This window comes from Amblyomma mixtum, chromosome 2, assembly GCF_055824585.1.
Source record: "Amblyomma mixtum isolate Tamu chromosome 2, ASM5582458v1, whole genome shotgun sequence".
Lineage (NCBI taxonomy): Eukaryota > Metazoa > Arthropoda > Arachnida > Ixodida > Ixodidae > Amblyomma > Amblyomma mixtum.
In genome coordinates, this window is record NC_143013.1 from 117,725,532 (window position 1) to 117,748,218 (window position 22,687).

The following is a 22,687-nucleotide window of genomic DNA, read 5'->3' on the forward strand; positions in this document are numbered from 1 at the left end:
TACTTTCTTCAGTTTGCAGATTTCTCAGAGCTAGAGAAAAAGTGGCCATCATAGCACTACGGCATGGCGCGCCGTAGTGCTATGTACAAATTGTGTATTGAAAGGTGCCTACGTTTGCGTCTGCTGTTTCCAATCAACCACTGTACGTCCAGCGGACGTACGATGTACGTCCCTTAACGGATGTACGGATATCCGTGGGAGATCCGCCGACCTCCGACGGATCTCCGAGGGACGTCCGACGGAGGTACATTTGTAACTGGAAAGATCTCCCACGGACATCCGATACGGATATCCGCGGATATCCGCCGCGGACCTAAAGAGGACATGGGCATGTTGCAGGCCTTTGTGACTGCAGCCACTAATATAACTGTCATATACTAAATGAGTTTATATACAAGCCCACAAAGTGTTTTATATCAGGCACAGGCCTCATCGTACATCAAATGCATATGCCTATAGGAAGCAACCAAACACAACGCAAGTTGTCTTAAAATCAAACAATTTTATAAAAGGCATTAATGCATGCTTTCAACCTTCAAGAGGTATTCTTCACGCTTGACGCTGGAAGAGGTCCCATGCAATAGGACGGGTTACTGTATGCAGGTTGTATTCTCATGTTGAATCTGTTGTAAAAAAGTTTTTCCCTAGAAAACAAACAAAAATGCAAAAATACTGTCACTGAAAGGGTACATGATTTTTGCAATTCAAGATACTGCCACTGAAGATCATAATAAAAAATACCATAGCAAAACATACCTGCTGACTATGTCACGCATTCGCAGCCATCAATTGCACGAAATGTCCACACACGTGCTGCAAAGGAAAAGATGAGTGCATGAGGGGAGCTGATAATTTCAACACACTTCGAACTTACATGTAGACCAATGCTCTGCAGCGCAAGCTACAACACGGTTGCTCTGAATGGGCTGGCGACGTCCGTGCAGCAACCCTGAGGGAACAAGTGGACAGGTTGTGAGTGGGCAACATGAACTTACACTGCAACTAATACATACCTGTTGACACTACGATGTGGCACATTTGCAACAATCAATTGCACGAGCTGTCCACATACACGCTGCAAGGAAAAAGATGAAAAATTAATTTCAGCGCAAATTACTGTGCTGTAGATGGCTGGAAACATCCATTTGACAAGCCTAATGTTGAAACAAGTCGATAAGCTGTGAAGGTAGACGAATTTTACATTATTTTAAACCTACCTGCACTTTCCATGGCATGACATAATTTAGGCACCAATACACTCCGCAGGCGGGCCACATACACACCGCAAAGACAGTAAGAAAATAAGAAATCAGTCGCGAATCACTGCAAAACACACACAGCCCCGACATTATCCTTTTCGTGCGTTCTGTTTTATCGCTATTAAGAACTTACGTACAACTGCCTTAAGATTCACACCATGCATGTGTACACCTCGTCTCAATTTTTTTCGTAGTGTAGAACGAGAGAGGCGCGATGCACTGGCTTACGGAGCTTCGCGACAGGCTCGCGTACGCGGGCAAACACGTTTGCGGCAGCTACCGCATCGTACTTGTAACTTCCACTCCAGTGCAAACAATTAAGTTGTGCAAGTGAGTATAATATGCTACAGCATTTTGCTCATCCCACGGCAACATCATCAAGGTAATCTTCAAGCACAGTTACTTGCAAGTTATAACACGCCGCTTCTTTCATCCGAGGCAACAAAGAGTCGGGTGCAGTACGACGTCCGGGCTATTTCACGAAAGCTTCTGGTGCAGAAGAAGGTCTTGTCGAGCGCATAGGTGATTGATCACATTTATAGCACAGCCAAGCAACCGCAGAACAAACAAACCGCATACTGTAGCAAAAATAAAGGTCGAAAGAAACATGATGCCACGAAAAACTACGCAAAGATCGCGCTGTTGTGCACCGTGCCGCCCACGCCGGAACTGGTGGCTGACGGATTGGATTGGATCGACTTTAAGGCCTGTTGTCCTGCCGCGGCTTCTGGTAGGAGTTTAGTTTTCATGGAAGGCAGCATGCCTCGGTCACGACCCCCTCTATAAACTTCCGACCTGCTCACTGACGCCACCCCTACGGCGGCGCGCGGACCTAAAAACTGTTGTGTAGGGACCGAAGTTACCGCCAGGTGTCGCCTGGACTAACCCCCACAGCAGACGATGCGATGTCGTGCGCGACGGTCCTGGCTGGTCCTGACGCACTACAGTGTGCGCTCTTCTGTTTGTTTTTCGTGTTCCTAGCGCGTGGATTGACTGATTCTTGGGGTTCAACGTCTCAAAGCAGCACTCGGGCCATGAGAAGCACCGTAGCGGAGGGTTCCGAAATACGATTGACTACCTGAACGCACGAGCGATTTTGCCGTCGGAACGCATAGGTATGAAAAACAAACAACAGTATTATACAGCGCATGGCCTGGAAAATGCAAGTCTTATATTACTTTTCTTGCTTCATTCTGTGGAGCAACGCTTCGCTGTCTGGTGCAAAAGTAATTCGTGCATGGGTAGTCAATACTTGAAAACCATGCAAGTTCCTGCAGCGCGAAAAAAAATACAATTAGCGTACACTGTCACCCGTATAAGTCGGTTACCTTTACGACCTGCTCATTCCAGGTTCCGTAAACTTTACCTTTATCATCCTGTCCAGAAGGGAGGATAATAGAGAACGGTAGGGGCGCCCGCGTTTTATGCGTTGGGGTCTAGTAATAGCGACCTTCTAACAACGAAAGCAACACAAGTCGGCGTGCCGCTACGTGCTACAGCGACTATTCGCGCCTACAGTATCTTGAAAATGACCCCTAACAGCGTTAATTCTCGCGGTTATGGCCACTGTTTGAGCGTCGGTGGAGCTTCGCTGGCATTACTGCCGCGTATCTCGATCGCATCGGAGGTGCCCCGAGCTTTCATTACTGCGGCTACATAAAGCGTTAGGAGGCAAACTGGACTTCATTCAGCAACTCTTGTGAGCGCTTCTCATCCATAGGAATGTTCCAAGCTTTATGTAGTATAACCAACTTTAATAATCTATGAAAATCTTGTTCTGAAAAACTTTATTTCCGTAGGATTTTCAACTTGAAAAAGGACATGTGTTCTGGTTGAACACTTTTAGACATCCTGTTGTTTGCAATACTAGATGAACCTGGGTGGTTAATCTTGATAACCACCTATTAACATTAGATCCACCTTAAAAGCCTCTGCAGAATGAAACTCAGGAACGATATTCTGCTGCAGCGAATGCATTACTTCTCAAAGTGAAATGCTTAGCGGTTAAATCTCGTTATGACTGCGACAAATTTTCACGATTTTCATGCTCAGTACTAATAGACAAAAATTTGGAATTCCATGCAAGTTCCATGCTGCAAACCTTTTGCACGCGGCTGTATGTAGTAGTTTTGCACTGCACGAAATAGAGGTAAAAAGCAAGCTCACAGTTCAAGCAAAGTTTTATTCCCTGAACATATGGTACATTCTAGCACCAGTACTTGTAGTGACCATTTCTGTTCACATTTGCAGACATTGCTTTTGAAGCATCACAAATGCAGGAAAATCAGTAATCCGAAATTGAAATGTTCCGACCAGCAGAACATATTTTATTAATGTACCATCATTAACACTGCCAAGTACAACCAGTATGCTACCAGTTAAAATTAGGCTGTATGACTAAGGACCTAATCGAATATATACAAGCTCCAACTACCTAGCCCCCAGCAATTTACCGACAGCCCACCAACATAACATCGGAAGCAAGTATACAGGCATCAGTTCCCCACTTCCTCTGGCAGAATAAAATCAACCCTGCTCTAGCGGCTACAACATACTGACCTAGGACGACAAATTCGCAAAAGAGACCACACAGAATAATAATAGCTCCTTTAATTTTCATCATGAAGGTGAGGGAGACACGGAGAAAAAGCTGAGAAGCATCCTGACCAGCTCCGGCTTCCCAGAAATACACACGATCATCTCCGAATGTCACAAAAGCAAACACCTGCGGCACGCAACAACAAGCGGAGCACGCGGAGACAACCGTGCGGAGAGCGGAGAGCAAAGCCGGCAAGGGGGTAAGTTGCAGCGCCACTGCTTGCGGCGGCAGTTTGGCGAACTAAAAAAAACTAGACAAGCAAAAGCAAATCTGGCGACAGGGGGAGCGTCAGCATGAACAGGTCGGAAGTTTATAGAGGAGGTCGTGGCCTCGGTTCCTCGGCGGAATGCTCGAAGAATTCAGGTTCTTTCATATCAGCACCATATTCGAGCGATTTAATTGATTAATCCGAATATGCAACTAATTGTCGGTATAAAAATTTGATCGGCTGAATTTGTCGTTTGCAAAATAGAATTTCTTTTCATTTTTTTTTTTATGTGAGGAAAAACAAAATATGTATGTGACGTCGTAAGTTCACATCCCTACAGGCATATTCACGGATACCCGTCGGACATCCGTCCGCGGATATCCGCCAGCCATCCGATAGCGAACGTCCTTCGGACATACTCCGAATCTACGATGCGTATGTCCGGATATGGACGTCCGTAGGCATGCCCTACGGACATCCCCACCTGGCACTGGAGATTCGGATCTTAATCGTACGTACTACGGATATCCGTGGTTGACTGGTATTCATTCAAATTTGCGCCGTTGACCGGAAGATTTGTTCAGCACGGACTTTCAATTCGTCTGTATTGTTTTTCTTTGACTTGCATTTTGATTGTGGTGGTGTATAGTGCTGTCGCCGGTATGGACAATAGGCTACAAGTCCGTGCTAAGAGTACGGCTAGTAAACTGAAATGACTTCTGTGTGGTGCTGCTATTTGTTCTTATATATGGGCAAGATGGGGTGACTTTTTGAATTCATATTTCCTTTGTGTGTAAAATGCTAGGACATTTCACAGTGCGAAACGGCCGAGCCAGCACGCATTCACACAAGTGGACAGGTGAATTACATCACCTGTAAAGTAAGTATGCACCTGAAATTTGGCAGATATGTGCGCTTGGATGCCTGCAGGCTGCATGAAAAAGGAGGAATAATTTTATTGAACCAGAGCCGAGAAATCGAGCATTAACCTTTTGGGGCTTTCCATGGGACGCACAACTTTTTGGACATCGCTAGTTGTGGGGACGTTTTTTGGATGTGTTCGGGAAAAATAAGCACCTCCTGGGGAGATTCCAAATGTCCCGATGGGTTATTTTTGGGAGATTTTGAGGAGGTTTTGTGTTTGTTGGGATGGAATGTCCCAGTACCAGTACGACGTTTCTCAAACGTTTCGAGACCATAGAGGCAAGACAGAAACACAAGCAAAAAGGCAGTGCTCCCACTAAAGGTCTAGAAACGTTTTTTCTGGAGTTTTAAGCAGCAACAAAAGCGAGTTAATGGATTTTGGTCCCAGAAAGGTAACTGGGCATAACGTTTTCGGGACCAATGATTTTCAACAAGAAACAAAAATCGACTGCTCACGTTCTTTTCTCTCTCCCTCGCGCCACAAGCTGCGGCGAGAGGTTTTGCTCTTGCACGCGTCGTTTTGAGAGATGAAACGGCAGTTTCATTCACACAGCCGAAGGAAGCGGTTAGCCCCGCATCTCTCTCGGCGCATGCGTTTCTTGCACGTGGGCCGTTGGCTCCATGCTGCAGGCAGTAGGTGACGGCGGTCTCCATTTTCATCGCGCCGCCGTAAGCGGCGGTCACCAACTTTCCCGTCTTCTAGCGTTTCCCCTGCTGCCGTCCAACTGCAACATTGTGTGGTGGCCCCTCCAGGCATCTCCGGCTATCGGCGCTCCTAGCTGCGCCGCTGTCTAGCAGAAGTGCAGTAATGGCCTCCCGTCGCTCGCCCGGCTTCCTCGCTGGACAGAAGCCATTTTGCGCGCTGTTATTCGCGCTGCCTCAGCCGTTCGAGCACAAGCCCCAGCGCGCGGCAGTTCTTGCTCTTATCACTACGGCAACTGGGCTGTCGTGGACTTCGTAGCTACGGATTCACGGCAGTTTTCCCGCGCATCTCGGCGTGCCCATACCATTCCTTTTGGAACTGATGCAGCGGCGGCGCATCGCAAGTCCTTTGCGCAGCTTCACGGCCCTACTGATGCCGCGCATTCGAGGCGGCGGAGTTCGTGGCTATAGGCGACTCCTCATACGCACCTGCATTCCTCAGCGCCTCCAACGACTGCAGCGCGTCGGTGGTGGAAGCGTGGCCCTCAACTACGGTCATAGGCGGGAAGGACCTTCGGAGACCCACCACTCTCTTTCTGCGAGTGCCCATGTATTAGCCTGCTGTACCTACTTCGCCCGCCCAGCCATCCTGTCGCAGCGGTGTAGTTTGTGCAGTGTTCGCGTGGCTATACTGACTCTCCCGCACCGGATTAATCGTGCCTTGATCTCGACTCCCACGCCGGACTGTGCCGCATGCGTGGTCTGCCGCACCATGGACGCAGCGCGCCACCGCACCTGCCTCAAGACGTCCCCCCTCCCGCCTAGCTTCAAGCAGTCTTATTCCCACACTTAGTCACAAGAAAATAAAACTCCCAGGATCGTTACGAGGGTGTAACGCGTATGTTTGACCGTTCGCTGTGCTGTGAGAAGGCGCAGGATGGAAGGCTGCGTTTAATTCATGGTTTCAGCTGTTGCAGCCTCCTATTTCATCCCTGGGTTTCCGTAGGCAAAGTTGTCAAGGTATGTTGGTTTATCTTATTTATTTATTTAAACATACTGCAGGGCCCTTTCGCACTTTTTTTTTATTTTCGCCTGGTAGAACTATTTTTTTTTCTGTTTTGATAACATGTCATTGAAGCTTGTTCCGAGAGAGGGGGGTTTCAACTTAAAGAAAATCCATGACCTGAAACTGCGTGTCTGCAGCGTACGCTCATCTCGCCTTTTGTTTTGTCATCCAAGTTGCTCTTTACGTACATTTGCTTTTGCGTGTGCATATCTGCTTTTGTAGCCCTTAAAATACTTGTTTAAGGGGATCAACTTCCAGCCCATGTTCTGTTTTACTTTCTTCATTTTGCAGATTTCTCACAGCTAAAGAAAAAAGTGGCCATCATAGCACTACGGCATGGCGCCGTAGTGCTATGTACAAATTGTGTATTAAAAGGTGCCTACGTTTGCGTCTGCTGTTTGTATTCATTCAAATTTGCGCCGTTGACCGGAAGTTTTGTTCAGCACGGACTTTCAATTCGTCTGTATTGTTTTTCTTTGACTTGCATTTCGATTGTGGTGGTGTATATAATGCTGTCGCCGGTATGAACAATAGGCATGGGCGTCCGGAAGGGGGGGCAAGGGGGGGCGGTCGCCCCCCCCCCCCCTCCCTGGAATTACGGATATTATTTATGCACTAGTTTCTTTTTGGTGCTAACCTACCGCCGCCCCCATCTCCGGACTTCAGGTGCCCCCCCCCCCTGGAAAAAGTTCTGCGGACGCCCTTGACAAGTCGTGCTAAGAGTACGGCTAGTAAACTGAAAATGACTTCTGTGCGGTGCTGCTATTTGTTCTTATATGGGCAAGATGGGGTGACTTTTTGAATTAATATTTCCTTTGTGTGTAAAATGCTAGGACATTTCACAGTGCGGAACGGCCGAGCCAGCACGCATTCACACAAGTGGACAGGTGAATTACATCACCTGTAAAGTAAGTATGCGCCTGAAATTTGGCAAATATGTGCGCTTGGATGCCTGCAGGCTGCATGAAAAAGGAGGAATAATTTTATTGAACCAGAGCCGAGAAATCGAGCATTAACCTTTTGGGGCTTTCCATGGGACGCACAACTTTTTGGGCATCGCTAGTTGTGGGGACGTTTTTTGGATGTGTTCGGGAAAAATGAGCACCTCCTGGGGAGATTCCAAATGTCCCGGTGGGTTATTTTTGGGAGATTTTGTGTTTGTTGGGCCCTGTCTTCCTACTGGCTCAGTACTTCGTTAAAAAAAAGAACGGAGGAACAACCTCTCCGTACATCAAGAGAAGAGTAAAAAGAACCACCCTTTACTGAAGGAAACACAACAGAACCCACAGACACAATCACTCAATTTTATTCCAAATAATGGTTCTCGTAAAACGCCCCTACCCATGCATACAAGGCTATAATAAGAGATCTGTATAAAGACGAGAACACACATATCTGAACGCTACGAGCACCGCGGAATGTGCACTTTCCGTCTTAATTGAAAGACGCTCCATGCGGCGCTACAACCAGGTTGAGCGCGTACACAAGGTATACACATCACGTACAGTTTACGACGGTGACGCGCAGACTGCACATCAGCCGAATGTGAGCAGCAGAGTGTTTGACCGAAACACAGACAATGCTGCTTGTGCTGCTGGGAAAGTTTTTTCTTTATGCTGTTGCATAGGTGCGCAACACCAACCATACGCATGCGTACCCAATGCTCATGCGGAGCGAAGCAGACACTGTACAAGTCCTGCAACAATAAGCTAAGCACCAGAAAAAAAGAGTGAGAAGGAGAAACATCACACACGGAACACGATGCTCTGCCGACCAATGACCATCGCCAAGTACTCCAGCGTCTCCATCTACTTTAGTGGTGGATGCGCAACCATCCTTTACTACTCAATGGCCATAAAAGATTAACCCTTTCAGGCGCCATTTTTTGTTTTGATTGAAATCAATTATTTTTTCACCTAAGTAGTATACTCAGGCCTCAAGAAAGGGAATTTGTTAGTTTTTGAACGTGAAAGACCAGCAGGTAAGCTTGTACAACGATGTGGAGAATTCCGTACAAAGCATCAGATTTGTTATAAATAGCAACATCGAAATGTTCTTGTGTGTCAGGTAAACAACCCACGGATCGTGGAATCACTTTGTGTTTCAAAGAAGCACATTACACTCGAAACTGAGCAAAAACAATCGATATTTTCACTCGCGGCAAAATCTGTCTGCACAAAAACGCCGGACAAAGTGCTACTCGCTCTTATGTGAAATATTATTTACTGCATTTGCTACATGGTACAAAAAAGCAACTTATTTGCAACAAGAAGCGTGCTCAATTTGACTGAAATAATGAAATTACTGTTTAGTGCTCTGGTTTCTCAAAAAAAGACCTAAGTTTGCTGCTTACGCAATTGTGTACAAAGTGCCTGAAAGCGTTAAGAGTGCATAGTGACAATGAAGTAAAAAAAAAAAAAGCTCATGGTATTGTGTTGGTCAAGAAGCCTGCAGCCGAGTGCTGCCAGAAATTGCATGTTTTTATCGTTTGCTGTCTCTCCTACCTCCCTTTTACCCACATCCTGTAGTGGTACGTCCTAAGCATTTAGTGTAATTCATCAAGAAAGCCTCGGAAATCACACACCAATAAAAAAGAAAAAAGAAAAAGCTGGTTGAAGCTAGAATTTCATCTTAACAACAAAATGTATGATGCATCTACCACAGCGGAAAATTTCAAAGTACAAAAAAAAATGGTCGCAGAAAGGCGCACTGTCCCATTGCTAGTGACATCTCTACATCAGCATCCACAGGAGATCGAAGCCTCTGAACACTAACACTAGAGCTGTGCATGATGCTGTCGTTTATTTATGAAGAGAGAGACCCCCCCCATCAGCTTTGCATAATAAGGGGCACAGACTTGCTTTCAGGCAGCAAAAAAGGAGGTGGACATAGTGATAAGCACTGCTGAAAATCTACCTTCTTTTCCCTCTCGCCTGTCTAGACTACTGAACACAACTGACCCATCATCATCATCAACCTGACTACGCCCACTGCAGGGCAAAGGCCTCTCCCATGTCTCTCCAATTTACCCTGTCCTTCGCCAGCTGCGACCACCGTATCCCCGAAAATTTTCCAATCTCATCCATCCACATAACTTTCTGCCGCCCCCTGCTACGTTTTCCTTAATTCTCTTGGAATCCACTCCGTTACCCTTAAGGACCAGCGGTTATCTTGCCTTCGCATTACATGCCCTGCCCAAGCCCACTTCTTCCTCTCGTTTTCGACTAGGACGTCATTAATCCGTGTTCCCTCACCCACTCCGCCCGCTTCCGATCTCGTCCTTAACTTAAGCTGAACGTTTCTGCCCCATAGGTGAGTGTCAGTACGATACAGCTGTTGTATACTGACCCAAATGAACAATATTAAAGCTAACATTGTCCATTGTTTAATTAGACACTGACACTATTAACATCGTCACTGACGAGCCCTGCCAAGCGGAGTCCAGTGGAGCCATCAGCTCAGAGTATAAATCCTTTCTTTTTCGAGTAACGCGCACTACGAGAGTCAAGCGTAGATTCACAGATACCTTGTCAGTCTCGCACACTACTTTCTCACCGCATGATCGTGTTACGTAATAATACAAGTGCCGCAACATGAATTTTTCTTTTCCATCCGTATTAGTGCCCTGGTGTTCTAAAAAGCAGTGGCCGAGAAAAGCTGTCAGTGAGGCATGAAAAATGAGAAAAAAAAGGGAGCACTTTGGGATGGAACTTGCACAGACACCTTTCACGATGAGATGTTCGAGTGTACAAACATAAACAGTTCTTAAACAAGTTTGAAAATGTACACTTATGGCAAGCAGACACAAGGTCTGTATGCATAACCATTTGCAACCCGGCTCATAAAATTGGTCACACTAAACAACAGAAACCTGGCAGGTGATTCAATAGGAAACTTCACGGTTTTGCAATGATGTAGTATTTTGCTGGTAAATGCTATATTCAATACGCACATCCCGAAAAAAGAAACAAAAAAATGTCTTCATGTGCAGCCTTCTATCATCTTTCCAGCCTCGCAATTTTCTACTCGTAGGCTTGCTTTGAAAAGTACAGCACCTCCTGTGGAGCACATAATGTAGGAGAAATTTTGGTAATGATTTTTTTCAATCAGCTCCAAACACTGCCACATGATGAAGTCATAACCATTCAAAGAAAGCTGATATTGCTGATGCTACAATTACAAACACAATTATTGACAGCACTTTTAGGGCTGCAGAGATTTCTCAGATGCACCTACTATGCATCTCAGCACACGCAGGCCACATGGAGACAAAAAAGCTATGCAGTTTTCACTGAACTAGTGTTCACTCAAGAACATAACAAACTTGTTTCTGAAGGGATGCTATTTGCAATGTAGTTGTTACCCACTCAAAAGCGATGAAAACCAGCTGAATCAGCAACATTTCTCCACAAGAGGCGCCCTGGAGAGATAGGAAAGAATGCTCTAGATTTGTACGAGAGTTCTGACTATTTATGTAAAAATTCAAAGAAATGTACTCAGGCAGTAGCACAAGGTACTGCTTTAGTCATTTTGAATGGGTTCTACACCAAAAACTTCCTCTGCATCACGGCTATCTGCCAACGTTATTAGGAGATATCCAGGGAAGCCATCCTAGTACGCTGTTACATTAGACACTAGTTAAAACTAAGGATAGTAAAGGCAACTGAAAAGTTCAAAGTCAAAAGCCTGGTGCTCAAAATTTATTGCGCCAAGTTAACTCACAATTAAATTTAGCCACCTGGAACTTTTAGAAGTAAAATACGTGCGCTTCTTTAGCTGCGAGTACGTGTAAGCACCAGCCTTCTAGCTACAACAAAAGGCACTTCTAGCATGATGGAACCTTGTTAGTTTGCATCTAACTTCCACTTTACAGGAACCGATGCTAAGGCCCAATAACAATGATGTGTAATTAAACAGAAATCAGGCAGTAATTCGAACACGTGAGCGTACACAGTGCTTAATTAGTACAGTCCATGGTGAAGTACACTAGCATAGCAACCCAGAAGAAAGCTGCCGCTTGCAAGCAACAATGGCAACCGGCCCAGTGACTGCCTTGAGCGCATGATTATTTTAGTACAGGTGGTACGTGGGTGAGAGTTGGTGTGACATATTTTGGTGCATACCCTATGACCCATGGAAATGCAAGCATCACAATCCAGACCTCGGTGTTAACAACGAAAGCAGGCATAATGCGCGCTCACTCATTCCCAGCGCAGTTATGCCACATAAAGCAGTGTGTGTGACCCTCATTCCAATTGAGCTCCCTTTACTTCGAACTCCATGCAATTCAAACACATTTTGGGTCGGCTTCATATTTTGATTATCAATATTTGACTGCATATCACATAAGTGCTGGAACCCCCCCACATGATGTGCAGACCAAAAACCAACAGGCACACATACTGTGAGTTGGCTAACAATGTCATTAACGAAGTTTAGCGTATTACCCAGAAACTTTATTGATAACTGATTAGCTCCCCAGATAGAGGGCACTCCAAACTTTAATCTGAATGCAATGCTTTTCAATTCTGTCTTTTAATCTATGAATTTCAGGCCACGAGGGAAAACACGAACACCCTTTGCAATAAAGGGATGGCACACAAGTGACCAAAAATGGAACTACAGAATCTGTCCTCCTATTCCCAATACTACTGTTGTGTGAAAAACAAAAACAAAATAGAGATAGTTGAAGAACTTTGCAAAAATTGTTGCAAGGTTTTCCATACATTATTCGCTTCTTCATCATCATCATCAGCCTGGCTACGCCCACTGCAGGGCAAAGGCCTCTCCCATGTCTCTCCAATTAACCCCGTCTTTCGACAGTTGCAGCCACCGTATCCCCACAAACTTCTTAATCTCATCCGCCCACCTAACTTTCTGCCGTCCCCTAGCTGCTACGTTTGCCTTCTCTTGGAATTCACTCCGTTACCCTTAACGAAGGACCAGCAAAAGTTGAACTTTTGCGAGATCTGTGCACTGAGCACAGCCAAAGCCAGCAAAAAGAAGTAGAGTAGAAGTTCAACGAAATGTGTAAGTTCAGAAAGGTGGCAGTCACAAACTGCGACTACACTCAAAATGTAATAAAGGTACCAAGCGTTCCCAAGCTGTGCAGTCCCCAAGCACAAGTCATGTGAAGAAAAGAAACTGTTGAATGCGTTAAACATTTTTCAATTTTACGAAAATGAGAAGTCAATGAAACACAGCTGACATGAAAGTACAACTACTGCCTCTGAACCATCTTGTTGCACGGAAAGCTTGCACATGACAAGGTGCGCCACTGAGACCAAAATGCAGTCAGAAGCAAGGACTGCAGCTGAGATGCGTGCAACGCTCAATAAAATGCTCATTTCAACAAAGTGGAATGTGACTACAAGCATTGTACGTTGGTTAACTGCGACTCCCAAGGCTGACAACAGTACACGTACAGGAGCCAAAACCCGAGAGAATGTTTTCAATCCCTGTACGGGGTAAATGTACAAAACACTGGACACCTGCAGAGTAACAAGCAAGCAAACGCCTTCTTTTCCACAGCACTGAATACAACTACTACAACATGAAGAAGCTGTGCGAACATACAAAACAGCGGAAACACTCTAGAGAGACATCAGGGAAGCTGAAGAAAGCAGACAAAAAACAAAGGAAAAAAAATGAAGTTGATGTAATACCATGCAGTGGTGTAAGGCCGAAGCATTACTGACAAGTGCGGCCTTGAATGCAAGCACTAGTGCTACTTCAACCCTGCATGATTCAATAACAGCAAGGCAACTTCACAAACGCAGCTGCATTGAACAATGTTGTCCAAACAAAACTTTTTACTTAGGTGTTTCATACTCTTTAGAGAGTTCCAGAAGCTCCATTTTTTCTGCCTGGTCTTGCGCAGTTCACTTAGCCTGGGAACACCAAAGAGCCGTTTGTAACCCTTTTTTCCTCGTTCACAACTGGAACGACATTTCACAGTTTTGTTTTACCTCATGGCCGCGAGTGAATCTGTCACAAATCGACGTGACGGTATATCAGCAATCAATCCCCACTGCCACTGACAATCGCAAAATGGCACTATATGTAGGCTCTTCCTGTACTTAAGATGACTAGACTGCCTAGCCCGTCCCAGGTGACTCAAATTTCATTAAATTTTTTTACCAGAGAGCATCCCACACTGTCGAGCCAAGAACTGTAGGGAATATTTGCGCTGCGACTGGCTCTGCTTTTGGTTGCCATCACTTAGAAATGACGTTGAGTGTTTCATTTTTCTTTTCTTTTTTTTTGCATTAGTTTCTCCAGCATCGCACGGTGCTAACCGTTGGGCATCCAGCAAGACTAAAAACACTGTCCGTACAGTACGCACTCATCGATTCATGCGAATAAGACTGTCGACAAGGTTACGGAAAAAATTTCTAAACATTAAAAATAGTAAGCAGAGCGATAAACAATATTTACAGCACTTCACCACTAACATCTACCTCAAGACGTTTTTGAGACTGAAAGCTTGTACCTCGAAAGCGCTTGTGGCACAGGTTATCCTGTGCTGTCCTCCTTTCCATTGCCATGCACCAATCTTCTTACCACCGTTACAAATTTTAGTACACTTGTAGGCACACGTGCTTGTATGCTGTGCCTTGCAAAGGACAACAATATGCTACCAATGCTCCGGCGAGACACAATCGCTAATTTCTAGTAAGTAGAAAAATGAGCTTGTAAAACCTCGTACTATACGAACTCATAAAAAATTAGATAGCCTCCATTTGGGGCGTCCACCCTTGTCCGTATATCGTTTTGTGACATTAGACCCCGTAGGCCACATACTAACACCTCTATTTGACCATGCTTGCTAGCTACTAAAAGCTTCTTTAAAAACAGCACAGTGCAGGTCGCTTCAGAAAAACGAAGACAAGAACTGAACATTAATTCGCCCGGTTATTGCGTGAAGCTTAACCCTTTGACACACCGCCTTTTATTTCCATCTAAATGAAATATTTTCAAGTCTAAATAGTATATTCAGGCCTTAAGAAAAAGGATTTGTTAGTTTAGCGGCACAAAATACTAAAGGCTGATTTTTTTGCAGGGATGAGCAAAATTTCATACAAAGTGTCAAAATTGATGAAACTAGCAATATCAAAAATTGCCAGGACACTTTGGCAACTAAAGTGCTGAGAGGCGAAACCTGAGGACACTATGCTGTGACGACTTCCGGTGGAAGTCACACCATTCCCGTGGCTATATTGATACCCAAATTATAATCTTTCGGGGAGCTAAAGTGTTAATTACCCTTAATTACACATTTTTACATCAAATTTGACACAAATCCAACGTTTTTCCGACCATTCCGTGACAATTTTCACTATGCCGTGATGACGTCCGGTGGATATGACTTCACACCGTTCTCGTGGCTATATCGACGTCCACGCTATTTCGTGCAATTTCGACAATTTTGCATATATTTAGTTAACTAATTAATCTAGAGTCATCAAACTTGGCTTCTAGGTTCATTTTTTCCTCCTCCACCTGAACCAACAATTGGTTTTCTCCTTTCTCTTAACTTTTTTAGTTCCTGAGTTAAACGTGTGTGACACACTTTGTTAACGGACGACAGCATGAGCCATTAAAGGCTTTCGCCTTAAAATGCCATGGCTTACTAAGTAAACACCCTAAAGATGATGGAAATAATTTCTACTTGAAAGGTGCACATTATACTTAAAATTGCAAAAAAAAATGCCACTACTGGTGGCAAAATGTATTTGTGCAAAAATGTTATTTACTGCGTTCGATATAAGGCGGCATAAAATACCGGCTTACTTGTCAGTTGAAGGATACGAAGTTCACCTGAAACAGAGAAACCCCTGCGAGGTGCAGCCCACTCCCAGAGAAAGCTGCGAGTTCGCTTTGTACAGAATTGTTTATACAGTGTGTCAAAGGGTTAAAGGCATAACCCAATGGGCATTGAAACGTCCACAGGGCGTCCCAAAAATGTCCTAAACATCCACAGGACGTCCCAAAGATGTCCTAAACGTACAGGACGTCCCAAAGATGTACTAAACGTCCAAAGGACGTCCTAAAGATGTCCTAAACATCCACAGGACGTCCAAAAGATGTCCTAAACGTCCACAAGACATCTCAAAGATGTCCTAAACGTCCACAGGATGTCCCAAAGATGTCCTAAACGTCCACAAGACGTCCAAGGGAGTTTCAGTGCCCACTGGGAAAAGAAAAGTTTGCGACATTTTTTTTCCCATGTGGAAGAAAAAAAGCATTCCAGAGTCCAAGATCGTGACATGCCGAGCAGGTTCTGCAGACTAGACACAGGTGGCGTCGGCTTGGTGGGTTATGCATGCCAGGCTGACCATTTCTGTGTGTGGGATAGACTTTTAATGCTGACACACAGTAGCTACCAGTTTGTAAGTCATCATACACATGCACCTTTGTACAATGCGAGCCAATTTAGAGATGCTGCCACTTGGATGCCACACAGAGCTTGAGTACGTCTACACATCATTCTTAGAATTGACGCTGGACACGCTAGAGGTGTGCAACAACACGCAAGAAAGAAAAAACAAATAAAACCACATGAAAAGCCTTTTTCACATCGTGCTACAGCTAGTTTCTTTAATGAACGTGGCAACCTTCTTCATAACTGGTTCAGTAGGCTGCACTTCGAGTTTATGACAAGAGTTGCTAAGGTCAGTGAAAAAGCACTCGACAGAGCTCAATTTACTTGATGGGCTTAGGAAATAAAGAGCTTGTTGGCATTGGAAAGCAATTCACATTTCTAATTCCCAGAACAAAAAGACTCAGACTGACCAAATTTACTTACGAGTGTTTTTTGATGACACTGCTGCCTAAGCAGTCCAGTGTTTGCCAAGGCTTCGTAAAAGGGACCCTGAAATGGTTTCGATGGGCATATTCTAGTGCAATAGATCTGTAGAGGTGATCTTTGTGGGTATCAAAGCCTTCCAGCTCGCCCCATTTGCCCACTGACATCATCGGAGCACAGGATGCGCGAAGTGCGTCACCCTAATCTGTTGCGAGCTACTGTGAGAACCGATTTCTAAAAATTATTTCTAAACTATAGGTTCTACACAGAGCTTTGAAATTCGACTTGCATGCCCACAAGGACCACCTCTACAGATCTGTTGTACAAAAATATGCCCATTCAAAATCATTTCAGGGTCCCTTTAAGTGGGAACAGGTAATGACCCCCAAGAAATTATCACTCTACAGCTTCGATTTTGACAAAGCAGGTATTTCAAGAAAGGCTAGGTGTCAGTGCAGTGCTCACCTGCTTTTTTATAGAACACAATGCAGGTAAAGAGACCCCGTCTCTATATTTTTCAGCTCATCAAAACTATGGCACTACTTGAGGGATTACAAACTAACTAATGACTCGGCAAATGACTACATCAAATCTCGAACTGCTCCAAGTACTATATACACCAAACAAAAGTAACATATGGCAGAAATTAAAACTCTTGCGGCAAGTGAACACAAGCAGAACGGAGCCACATAGTTGCACTTGTCTATGTTCAGACACTAAAAGTGAATATCTAATATATACGTAACATAAGGCAGCTAAATACGCAATGCTCCCGATGCAACTTTTACCGAGTTAGCTCAGCTGCATAAATTTCAATGTCACAAAAATTTCTCACTGCCTCCGGCTTGCTGTAACTAAAATGTCCATCATGTCTTGATCTGTACAGCCGAGAACTCTAGGCCAATTACTCTTTACTATGCTAGGCCAAGCACTCATTACTATAAAAAAGGATGCCGAGTATGAATAAAATCTAACATACAGGTGGCAAGGCAACATTGTTCTCATGCTTGAAACTACTATAACGTACAAATCTGATCACATCAATAAAATTCATGAGCTCCAACTTAAAGCGAAGAAAGAACTGTGCAAATGGGACACGGACGGTGAAGAAGGAAAGACGCATACCAACACGCCTTTGCTCTTCGCCGTTCAGACACGCAGTTCTTTCTTCGCATCTATAATGAACCCACTGGCCTGAGAAGTTGTACTCAAGCACCTTTCCGACCTAAAGCATGGAACTGCTGGTGACTACAGAACATTTGTCATTCGATCATCAAAGATGTTTAAGCAAATATAAAGAAGGCTGGCCTTATAGGTGGCCTAGATCACCGGACAAATCTGCATACAGAGCACAATTTTCGTGTATTCTCATTACCTTATCAAGGTGACTGGTGAGCTCCGAGACATGTGGACGAAAGCCTTTTTGATAGAGTTTCCAGAACCACAAGCAAAAATCACAGACCTATACCATGTAGTCAAACAAGGAATAAAAGGTGGCATGTCAATTTCCTGACTGTACAGGCCCTGTTCTGCCGGCTTTATCGGTAAGAGAATGTCATTATTCAATGAAAAACATTGCAATGGCCAAGATCACTAAGCGACACGCTGATTTTGTTCAGCTCTTGTGTTCTCAAGCGCCAAAGTTGTCAATCTCTACAACACGTTTGCCACCAGCAGCAGAAAGCTGCATCAGCCATTCCAAATGCCAGAAAGTTTCTCAGGGCTCTCCCACAGTTCCCTTTCTCAACATGTATCAACACGCAGGCATAGCAGCTGACAACGGATCAAGCACGAACAGAGTCAGCAATTATTATGACACATCATGGGACATGGCATCCCGACCACTTCAATTTCTTGGTGTTCGGAGCACAGACAACACCTGCAAAGCCTTACCCCAAGCCCACAGCAAATGACTTTGGCCTGGGTAGCCTCTCAGTCTACACGCTGCTTAGTTGCGTGCGACACGAAAAAAACTGTTTCACGGCAGATTCAGTTCTTGCAGTCACAATGCAACCTAATAAGAACAACGACAGCTAAGGTCACTGACCAAAGGGTCAACCCAGCTGTCACCTACTGTCAGAGACCACCTCTGCCATGTCAGCTTGTTGAACAGCACCCGCCGTCGACAATTACCACAAAACCAACACCAGAGGTTGCACTCTTCGCGACCAACACAAAGGCTGCTCGCACCCAGCCCACAGCCATGCATACCAGGTGCCAGTCGGAACGCCCTGACACAAGCTTAATAGCCACGAGCTTATGGAGATTTACAGTACAAATAAAAATTACTCGCTCAGGAGAGCGCGAGCGGTCAGGCCGTCTTGACGCCGCCCGCTTCCTGAGGTGTGCTCCCACCCTCTCCAGCGGCGGCCGACTCGACTTTCTTGGCCGCTGACGGAAAGAGGGCGTTTTCGTCAGCCGAAAGCTTCAGCTTCTGCAGAAGCTCCTCACTCTGCTGAGAGAAAAAAAAAAAAAAGAGGTACTCACGTTTATTTCTCTCCGTAGAACAGAAGTAAAATTTGCGAGTGAAACAGTAGAGCTGAAGACCCGCAAGACTGCAGACACTCCGCGCGAGTTTTACCGCACAAATTCCAAATACGAAGCCACGCTTAAAGCGGGGGAAAGAAATAGTAATGCACCTGGAATCCTAAAGTAATAACACTCTCCAGGAGAGAATAAGGCAGCGGCAGTCAGAATTTTCGTAAGCAAGCCCAATGTCTTCAGAGGTATTGCCCAGAGTGTAGTCATTCCATTCATTAATTCAAAGAAAAGAATAATTACCGATAATATCCTTCTCAGTACAGTGAAATGGCAAGAAAGAAAAGATATGCAGTCATCTCAAATCTTTGCAACTGTGAGGTAATGCAAGAGGTGATAAAGGGATGAAAATAAACACTCTCTCAAAATAAACAAATCAGATTGCTTTAATCAAAACCAATGAAACATCAAGGCATTACCATATTAAGTTCATCCCATTACCGACCACAATAAAATGATTGTTTTAAGTTTAGTTACTTTCCGCGAAGCTGTAATGATCGGAACTCTTCTCCGGACTCTGCTGTTTTGCCTACATCATTAACCCAATACCTGCAGCATTTAGATAAGCTTGGGTATTGTAGTAACCCAGAGAAGTAGGGCTATTTTTGAAGCGAGCTGCTGTCCTGGTTTTTGGAGTGATGCATTTCGTTTGTTTCGTGTGTGTGTTTAGAGGCGATTTTCTATTAGCTGTTGTATATCTGTGTTTTTCAATAAGTCTGTTTTTGCCCTCCCAATTTTAATGTTGATCTCTGACTGTTTTCTGTTCCAATCCTGTTATAGCCCCTTTTGGGGCCGACAGTATTAATAAATGAAATGAATGAATGAAAAGAATTGAGGTATGGAATTGAGGAATGGAATGAATAAATGAAACACGCACAGTACTCCAACAACGAAGGTATAACAAGACCTCGGGTTGGCCACCGACGATGTGCTTAACAGATGTTATTTCCCCTAGCAGCACTGTGTTGGGAATTGAAATGACAGCAGAGTTGGCAGAGTGTCCCGAGTTTTGTTAAACCCTCGGTACAGCTGCGGGTGGTGATGAGCAGTAATCTAAACACTGCACTGAAGCATGTGGAGTTTATTTTAGGACCGCTGGACTGAACCGCACTAAATGGAACTGGTTCTCGCGGTGCTGCAATTCAGCACGGAACTGGTGCAGTGAGAGCAGCCAAGTCGAATGCACTTCTAGACAGTTTCACTTTCGGTCAGCGAATGAAAGTGACTCGAAGAACTTGGGCTGTAAAACAAACTGCGTGGCTCCGGGACATAGCTCCATCATGAATTGAAAATGATTGAGATCAAGCAAGTCCTCCAGATCTAGGTGGAACTTCTACACTGGCTGTAACCTGATGCATCAGGCAGAAAAACTGTCGTCTTAAAGGTGCACTGAAGAGGAATCTGAACTCGTCTTTTTGCCGCTAGAACTCGATCTACACGTTCCGAGCGTTCTTGGAAACTTCGAATTACTGCCCTGTGCGGCCGATTTCCCTAACTTAAATCGGATTAATGATGGACTCCCGCCTTTTTTTTTTTCTAATTCCCCTTAAACGGTGGAAAGAGTTGACCAACCTTTCACCCAGTCCCGTGGCGGCTTGCCGCTCAGCCATCGGTGGAGTGATACGATAGTGCTCGGCAAAAGCAAGGAGTCCACGCATATTTTTAATTCCGTGGGCCTAATGTGCAGCTATGCTGTCTCTGACTAGACCTATTTATTCATGGAAACCTAAAAAAACAAAATGAAAGCGAAAGCAAAGCTGCCACACGACTGCCCGAAAGGCACTCCATGCGTTGGTTGACTCCTCCCACCGTCTGCGGGCAATTAACAAAAAAAAAAGGCGGAAGCCGGACGTTAATCCGATTTAAATTAGGGAAATTGGCCATACAGGGCAATAATTCGAATTTTCTAAGACTGCTGGGAATGTGTAGATCAAGTTTCCGCGGCAAAAAGACGAGTTGAGGTTCTTCTTCAGTGCACCTTTAAGTTTAGGCAAACATCAAAAAGCTGCTTTCGTTTACTGCAGTGATTGGCCAGCGGAGTAATACAGGACGCTGTGGTCCATTGCCCAGTGTTTCCAACTGCTGTTAATTTAAGTTGTATCGCACTGTGTATATACAGAGCACAGGTGAGAACCGTGCTCCCAACAACAGCCAGGGCCATTTGCTTTAGCATCACCACCAGCTTTCCTTTTCTGCCACCAGAGAGCAGCACAGGTTCACCTAAATGAACAGTTCGTCTTCAAAGTCTACATCTTCTCACTAGCCTGTCACGATTGTCAGACAAAGAAAAGAGGACAGCAGGTCCTTCGTCTTAGCGCTGTTTTTTCCCAGAAGCATGTACCAACTAGCTCAACTCTCCGTTATATTGAAGTTTATTTCTTGTACATTGAGCCCTGTTCCTTGTGTTAACCCCACTAAAAAAAAAAAGAAAGAAAAGAAGAAAAAAAACAGCGCCGGTCCTGTTGTTCTCTTTTCTTTGTCCTTAGTCTTAGCGCTGTTTTTTTCCCAGCAATGGTCCACTCACGTTGCTTAATCCACTGAGTTCAGTTTGTGGGGCATAAAATGGGAGCGGCACTTAGAGTATGCAGGAAAGATGCTTTAAAACCAAGGCGAAAAAAAAAAAGAAAGGGAAGCAGAGGACTCTAAGGACGGGGCCTACTCAACAATTTGCAAGATGAAATGTTTTAGGGTTGATGATAACCGAGTTGTTCCAAATTGATGCATCAGTTACATGTCCCTCCTTCCATCACATCCCATGTGCCCCATACGATTTCATTTGCCACTAGTGGGCTATGCTGCCTCATTGTCATCGTCATGATCATCAGCCTGACTACGCCCACTGCAGGGCAAAGGCCTTCTCCATGTCTCTCCAATTAACACTGTCCTTCATCAGTTGCAGCAGGTAAAATAACATTTGGTTTATGGTGTTTAACGTCCCAAAGCGACTCAGACTATGAGGGACGCCGCAGTAAAGGGCTCCCGAAATTTCGGCACCCTGGAGTTCTTTAACGTGCACCGACATCGCACAGTACATGGGCCTCTGGAATTTTGCCTCCATCGAAATTCGACCGCCGCGGCCGGCATCGAACCCGCGCCTTTCGGTTCAGCAGCCGAGCGCCGTAACCACTGAGCCACTGTGGCAGGTAAAATAAGGGGGAAATAAGATAAAAGCTCAAGTAAAATAAAGCCCCAAAGATTTCTAGCCACTACCTTGTGCTTTACCGTGGCTGCTAAAGCAGCAACCACGATACTGAATAGTGCAATGTACCCCGTCCAAACAAATTCCAAACCATTTTCAAATCTTCAGTAGTACGCGAGTATACGAGTGACCGTGTCAAGTGCTTTCCTATCTAAGCCGCACTCTCAATTTCCAGGAATTCAACAATGCTCCACAAATACTGCCGCCAATTACACGATGCATCATCAACATGAGGTTTTTCAAGCCTGCCCACAACTAGAAACAAGTCCTCGACTGTACGTTTTCACTCAACAAAATAATGTACAACAAGAAATGTGATTTTAATTGTTAATAGGTGAATCCTTCTGAGACTGACTGGACACACACCTGGTACAATCTTTGGATAAAAGGACCTTGGTCTGAGGTGTCTCTACATGAGCACTGCCTAATTAGTAAATGTGAATG

The 22,687-nt window shown here is 44.8% G+C and overlaps 1 protein-coding gene and 1 long non-coding RNA gene across 6 annotated transcripts in view; both read right to left on the minus strand.

The window, feature by feature from the left end:
- Window positions 1-376: 376 nt before the first annotated feature.
- Window positions 377-1,967, minus strand: LOC149360710 (uncharacterized). Of its 2 annotated transcripts, none has more exons than XR_016288346.1 (5): window positions 1,663-1,967; window positions 1,014-1,075; window positions 875-949; window positions 757-813; window positions 377-644 (listed from the first exon to the last, which is right to left on the minus strand). It is a non-coding gene; the product is annotated as an uncharacterized LOC149360710 (long non-coding RNA). The 2 variants fall into 2 exon arrangements; XR_016288345.1 differs by lacking the exon at window positions 1,663-1,967 and adding an exon at window positions 1,218-1,656.
- Window positions 1,968-7,988: 6,021 nt separating this feature from the next.
- Window positions 7,989-22,687, minus strand: part of LOC149360711 (DCC-interacting protein 13-alpha-like) — a 77,357-nt gene continuing 62,658 nt past the window's right edge. For 3 of the 4 annotated variants that reach the window (XM_089572462.1, XM_089572460.1, XM_089572463.1), the window contains one exon: window positions 7,989-18,961. In XM_089572462.1, coding sequence (XP_089428588.1) covers window positions 18,818-18,961 — 144 coding nt within the window. In that variant the 3' untranslated portion in view covers window positions 7,989-18,817. The remainder of the gene's footprint in view (window positions 18,962-22,687) is intronic. The other variant, XM_089572461.1, reaches the window with a different exon arrangement.